The 7,148-nt window shown below is 41.5% G+C and overlaps 1 protein-coding gene across 2 annotated transcripts in view; it reads left to right on the top strand.

Moving 5' to 3' along the window:
- The window catches only part of Plce1 (phospholipase C epsilon 1), a 351,996-nt gene that overhangs the window by 242,237 nt on the left and 102,611 nt on the right, over positions 1-7,148 (top strand). For both annotated transcript variants that reach the window (XM_017803186.2, XM_017803185.2), the window contains exons 6-7: positions 3,238-3,496; positions 4,791-4,996. In XM_017803186.2, the coding sequence (XP_017658675.1) occupies positions 3,238-3,496; positions 4,791-4,996 (465 nt within the window). The remainder of the gene's footprint in view (positions 1-3,237; positions 3,497-4,790; positions 4,997-7,148) is intronic.

Here is a 7,148-nt window from a genome sequence, read left to right as displayed (position 1 = left end):
TATATATGTTAGAAAAGTACAAAGAGCAATTAGGGAAAGCGAGAGCTCCTGTGGGCGGGAGAAGAGCGACATGCTTCTAGAAGACTCCAGTGAGGTCTCATCTGAACTGCTGATGTTTGACTGTTTCAGTCTGAGGAATCAGATGGTGTTCCTCATGGTAATCTTCTTCATTTCTTTTTGATGCCCCATATATCATACTGTGATTTTTTTATTCTACCTAATTTAAATCAAAATTTCAATCTTATTCACTTTAAAGCATCATCCCATTCCACATTTCATAAACCAACAACTCAGAAACTTGCAGTAGAGTAGAAAGAATGAGTTTATCTTTTTGTTTCTTTTTTTTCACTCTTCCAAGTCAGAGTCCTTGCAGGAAGAGGGAGAGCAGGAGGAAAGCAGAGAGGAGGGGAGGAGAGGGGACAGGTGTTGAGGTAGTGAAAAGTCCTACTCACTGGTTGTAAGCCTCATCCCACAGAGACAGATGTGGGTGGTTTTAGGGTTTCCTCCTAGTTCCTCCTGGTAACTGCTCACCTGCTTGTGTTTTAAGGACTTTGCACTGCACAATTACTTGGTTCACAAGCTTTCTCATCACTGTCATCAAAAACCCTGAGAGAGTAACTTGAAGGAGGAAGTGTCCATTTGGGCTCATGGTTCTGGTAGTTCATCCCATGGTTGCATGACAACAGGGGCTTGATGGCAATGGAATCATATAGCAGAAGGGCTACACTTCATTGTGAACAAGAAGTGGAGAGAGACAGGAAGGAGTCAGGGACAAGATACCCCATGGATAACCTACTGCTTCCAGCTAAACCCCACCTCCTAATATTTCTAAAATAGCACCTCTAACTGAAGGCAGGAGTCTCCCCTGATGTTCAAACATGAGACTACAGGGGAGATTTCATATTAAAACATCACATCTGGCAAAATGCAGTGCACCCTCTGGGTGACCACTCAGTTCTCAGGCCCTAGGATGTAGTTCTGGGGTCCTCTCTCCTAGGTTCAAAGGTTACCTCATCTGACAGGCAGGCTTTTCAAGACAGGTCAGTCTCAGCCACCTTCCACAGTGTCTACTCTGGATTCACAAGAGACAACATACTTTGCCTTGCCAACTCAGCAAAGGCAGGACACATTCTCCAGAATCTTCTCTTTCTGCCATTGGGCAACGGCAGCCAATCGCCCATATTTAGGCAAGAGTTACACACTAGACTATGTGATGAACAAACTGCCCAGGACACAGCTCAGCATCTCCATGGAGTCCATTTGATGCCCCCTGAACCTTGGTGGTACTCCTCCTTCTCATGTAAGCCCACTCATTATACTCTCTACAGGAATATTTCCAACTGGTCTGCTCAAGTCTAGCTTCTCTGTGCAGACTGAAGGAGGGCGAAAGCCCACTAAGGGCAGAACAGTTTGGATACCCCTCATGATAACATGACTCTTCTTTTTACTCTGTTGAGTGCAGTGTTGCCTGCTGATCTCAGCAGCAACTTAAAAATAGGGGGGAAAATCCACTAAAATCTTGTTATGCAAATAATGCTTCCAAAACAAGGTAGCTGTAGGCAAACTTGATTCTGTAAAAAGCAGCTCTTTCCAAGAGACCAAAAGAGCAGTTCTCATATATATCACTAAGGGACTCAAAGATTAGGAGGGATACATAGGACTGGTTTTCTGTGCACAACACTATGTAAGTATTTGTACAAACCATGTATTCTATTTTCCTTTCTGTTGCTGTGATAAAAAACTCTGACCTAAAGCAACTCAGGGAAGGAAAGGGTTTACTTAACTTACACTTTCAAGTCACAGTCCATCAGCAATGGAAGTCTGGGCAGGAATTCAAGAAAGAAGTTGAAGCCAAAACCACAGAGGAATGCTGCTGGCTGGCTAGCTCACAGGCTCGTGTTTAGCTAGCTTTCTTACTCAGCCCAAGACCATCTGCCCAGGGAATGGTGCTGCCCACAGTGGGCTGTGCCCTCCTCTATCCATTAACAATCAAGACAATCCCCCATAGACATGCCCACAGGCCAATCTGCTCTAGGAAATTCCTCAGTTGAGGCTTTCCTCTCACAAGACTCTAAGCTGGGTTGAGTTGACAACTAAAGCTAAGCCCGACACCATGTTTCTGTGCAGTGAGGTTCTCTGAAGAAACCACACGTAGACTGGAGTCTGCAGACTGACCTTGGCTGAATAGAACGTGATGGCTGTGGAGAGAAGGAAATTTCAAATCAAGATTCAAACTACCTTGGGTTTTTGGATGTTTGGTCTCTTATGCCATTTACTATCAGCCCCTGTATCTGACCTAGCTTTAAGGAGGGGACTAGATAAAACTTGTGGAAAATATTACTAAGCTTCACAGACCTCTAGCCTCCACCAGCCCCAAAGCTAAGAATGCCATAAGATAACATCTGGAGTCTGCTTTATTGCATCCCACCTGCCTGATGCTCCCAGTGAAGTGTATTGGTTTATGACTTTATTTTGCTCTGTGGCTATAAAAGCTCATGTAACCTCATCCAGGGGAACATGTCATTCAGAAGCATTTGAACCTGTGTTTCTGGGGCCGTGTTCATTCACATTTGGCACAGAACAAACCATTTTCTTATCTCCTTTAAAGCAGAATTGTAATTTTACATCAACATTACCCACTATGTTTTCCTTTTAACAGGTTTCCGTGTCCAGCTTCTGAAATTAACCTATTTTTGTTTGTGTTTGTAGTATTTCAATATTTGTATTATTACTGTGTGTATGTATGCATGATCTAGAGGGGAGGATACATGTGTGAAGGTCAGAGGACAAGTCCGTGGAGTTATTTCTCCTTTTATCTTTATGTGAATTCTGTGAACCCAGCTCAGGCCCCCAGGTTTGCACAGCAAATGCCTTTCTTTACCCACTGAGCTATCTTGCTGGCCCTATTTTGTGGTTCCTTTATATTGATAGAATTCTTGTCATCTGGGAAGTAGATGTAAACAGAAATCCTAAATAAATATTAACAAGTAAAGGATATTAAGCTTAAAGTAAAGGATATTAAGCTATCTTGCTGGCCCTATTTTGTGGTTCCTTTATATTGATAGAATTCTTGTCATCTGGGAAGTAGATGTAAACAGAAATCCTAAATAAATATTAACAAGTAAAGGATATTAAGCTTAAAGGGGTATTTGTTTGTATTGAATTTATATGGAACTTAGCTTAGGTACTATAAGCTACATTCTCTCTCCTTCAAAAAATGTTATTTATTTGCAATAGGTCAAGAAAAGTTTTAAAAATGTGGCAGTTCATGGACCAGTCTGATATTGAGACCATGCGGAGCCTGAAGGATGCCATGGCTCAACATGAGTCTTCCGTGGAATACAAGAAGGTGGTGACCCGGGCCCTGCACATCCCTGGCTGCAAGGTGGTTCCCTTCTGTGGGGTGTTTCTGAAGGAGCTCTGTGAAGTGCTTGATGGAGCCTCCGGCCTTCTGAAGCTCTGCCCACGGTATAACTCCCAAGAAGAAGCTCTAGAGGTAAGCTTTTCCAAGTCAGCAGGCTCTGAGGGTCCCTTTGGGTCCTCTGTGTACTCACTAATGCAACAAGAAATCACTTCCTGAGTCCAGAGTAATCCTTGTTATATTGTATCTGGGTAGCAAGCAGGTTCTTGAAAGTTCTGTAGAAAGCAATGCCAGCTAGCGCTGTTTGGGGCTCAATATTGTTACATTAGGTTTAATGTGACAGTATTAAAACAAAGTAGAAAAGTGTGTTATTTGGTTTAATCTTAAAAGTTAAGTTTCATTCTGAGGCAGAACTGTCTAGATTTAGAAGATAAAGTCAAATGACAGCAATAACTTCCAAATAAGAAGTGAAGAAGTCAACACTCTCTTCTCCTCTTGTGTTGTGGGAAGATGCTGAGGACCCCAGTGCCTCATCCAGACATACTCCAGGCTTTGACCTCTCTGCCTCTACTCTCCCAGGCCCATGGCTTTTACTCTTGACTCCTGAAGAAGTGAAGAGAATGGTGTGAGCTTAACTCAGGACATCAGACACTGAGAGGAAGGCACTGAGCCACTGGAAGGGAGGAAAGCATAAGGCAACCTCCCACTGAGGTGTTCTAAAATGGTCTTTTAAAGTGTGTTATCAGGGCTAGAGCAATATCTCAGTGGTTAAGAGCACTGACTGCTCTTACAGAGGACCCGGGTTCAGTTCCCAGTACCCACATGACAGTTAGCAATCGTCTGTAACTCCAGTTCCAGGAGATCTGATGCCCACTTTTGCCTTTAGTTGGCATTGCACAACATAGGTACACCTACATACATGAAGGCAGACACTTATACACATAAAATAAAAATAGAATAAATAGAAGAAAAAAGAAGCCACTGTCTTCCTATAGGACATACAGGGAAGCCAACAGAAAGGCAGCCTGTTCAGTGGCTTTCTAAAGCCATTTCATGTTCCGTCACAGTGATCTCTTATCATGGTTCTTCTCAGTTCTTACCACATAGATAAAATAACTCTGCCTTTCCTCTGTAAAGCAGCAAATCTGTTCCCTGGGGAGCCCTGAAATAGTACTGCTTTTTATATTATAAATTTTAAAATATGTGTAGCTTCCTAGAGGTGCTGAACTTGTCTCAGTGGACGCAAGTGTGAGTTTTGGTATTTCATGTGGTAAAATTGAAAAAAATGTTTTTTCTAGCTTCTTGTCTTCTTTCCAGTAAAATAGGCACAGATGCTGTTTATTGGTAGTGTGATTCAGTTTCACTAGCCAAGTAGGTTATTCAGACATAGTAAGTTGCAGTAGCAAATTCTTGAACTCTTTTCCTGTAGTTTGTTGCCGATTATAGCGGACAAGATAATTTCTTACAACGAGTGGGACAGAATGGCCTAAAGAATTCAGAGAAAGAGTCCACGGTCAACAACATCTTTCAGATCATCAGGAGCTGCAGCCGAAGCTTGGAGACGGAGGAGGAGGATAGCTCCAGTGAGGGCAACAGCTCTAGGAAAAACTCCTTGAAGGAGAAAACCCAGTGGCAGTAAGTTTGGCAATCCCAAAGGGGGAAGGGAATTTCTTTTCTTTCCTGTTGACTAGTTTTTTCCTACTCAGTTGACTTTCACATGAACACCTAATAAAAACCGATCACTGTTGTGCGCAATTCACACTTATCTTCAAATCTTACCAATTCTGAGTTAGAATTTACCTTTGCCATGTTGCTTTGTTCTAAAATTGCTACTCACAGGACTGGAGAGATCGCTCAGCAGTTAAGAGCACTGGCTGCTCTTGCAGAGGACGTGAGTTTGATTCCCAGCACCATCCATCATAACTCCAGTTCCAAGGGATGTGATGCCCTCTGCTGACCTCCTTGGACATTGTATGATACATGCAGGCATTACACTCACACATAAAAGTTTTAAAAAATAAAAAATATTTGTAAGTTAATAAATTTATAATTTATTACTCACAATTTAACTTTTCCCATATATTTTTCATTTTTAAAAAAGATGAATTCTGTTAGTCTTGTTTCTTAACTGACAGTAAAGCAAAAAATTATATCTATTAATGTGGTACCTGTTATTCCTTTAAAAATACCCAGGCCATCCTGCCATTTAAAACGTCAATGATAAAATTTTCGAGGTTAGAATCTAGATCTTTTATTTACTTCATAATTTTTGTAAGCTCATATAAATCCCTGGGTGAAGTGCTATGGTGGATACTGAAATCTTTTAAAAATCAAATATACTAAAAAAAAAAAACAAAAACAACAACAAAAAAAAAACCAGCTCTGTCTGGACCGGACATGTATCTTATTTTGAGTACACTATGCTGTGGGGAGCTGACATTTTGCAGTTGTTCCATTGTTCCAGTAGCTATATATCTGCAGACCATATTGTCTAGCCAAACATGGTCACCCACAGCAAAAGGGAAGAAGAAAAACCAAGGGATTTGGGTACCCTGTGTCTTTCTCCAAGTCCTTTTGCTCATAGCAGAGCCTGGCCCAAAGAGAACAATACTTTCAGGGTATCCAAAACCCTTAGGTCCCCTGGCTTTGCCATCTTTGCTGTCGAGGTTTTATTTGCAGTCTGTACTGCAGTCTAGTTGTCTTGGAGGCCTTATACATGTGTATGCGTATTTGAAGAACACTGTTGCTTGTTTAGAAAACCTCCTGTTTTGTTGCTGCTGTGTTTTGTTTTTGTTTTACTGGATCTCAAATCAGCGAACACTTTAATGTGTTCCACTCACAAGCTGCTGGCATTAACGGTATTCTGTACACAGAAAGAAAGAGGTCCATCTACAAAGAAGGACATCTCTGACTGGAGAGATGACTCAGAGAATTAAGAGTACTGGCTGCTCTTGCAGAGGACCCAAGTTCGGTTCCCAGCACCCATGCCTAGTGGCTAACAACTATCTGTAACTCCAACTCCACAGGATCCAATGCCTTTTTCTGGCTTCACAGGCACTGCACGTGTGTGCACAAACACACACAGAGACACACATGTTAACATGTAAATAAAACAAATATGGTTTTAATTTTTTTTTTTTTTTTTGGTTTTTTGGAGACAGAGTCTCCCTGTAGCCCGAGCTGGCCTGGAACTCACAGAGATCCACCTGCAACCGCCTCCTGAATGTTGGGATTAAAGGCATGCGCCACCATGCCTGGTATAAAACAAATCTTAAAAATAAAAAAGAAGGACATCTCCACAAGAAGCATCTCCCAGCCATTGAAGTCCTTGATCTTCACATGTTCTGTCTACCAATCCCTCCATATAGGCAGTTCTGCGTGTATGCGCCTCCTCTAAGGATCTGCAGACACTTAAGAGTAAATATGAATCATTGACTTTATTAAGGAAAAGGAAGGTAAGAATCAGAAAAGTAAAACATATAAAAATGTATACCATACAGCCTCTACGGTGACTAAATTCTATTCTGAGATTCTTAGTGATGTTCTGTCTACCAATCCCTCCATATAGGCAGTTCTGCGTGTATGCGCCTCCTCTAAGGATCTGCAGACACTTAAGAGTAAATATGAATCATTGACTTTATTAAGGAAAAGGAAGGTAAGAATCAGAAAAGTAAAACATATAAAAATGTATACCATACAGCCTCTACGGTGACTAAATTCTATTCTGAGATTCTTAGTGTCCAAAGGAAAAGGGGGATCCAAGTTCATTACAACTTTCTTGGAATTT

Source organism: Nannospalax galili, unplaced genomic scaffold (genome assembly GCF_000622305.1).
Source record: "Nannospalax galili isolate Female #2095 unplaced genomic scaffold, S.galili_v1.0 scaffold1027, whole genome shotgun sequence".
NCBI classification, from domain to species: Eukaryota; Metazoa; Chordata; class Mammalia; order Rodentia; family Spalacidae; genus Nannospalax; species Nannospalax galili.
This window is presented reverse-complemented; position numbering and strand designations above follow the sequence as displayed.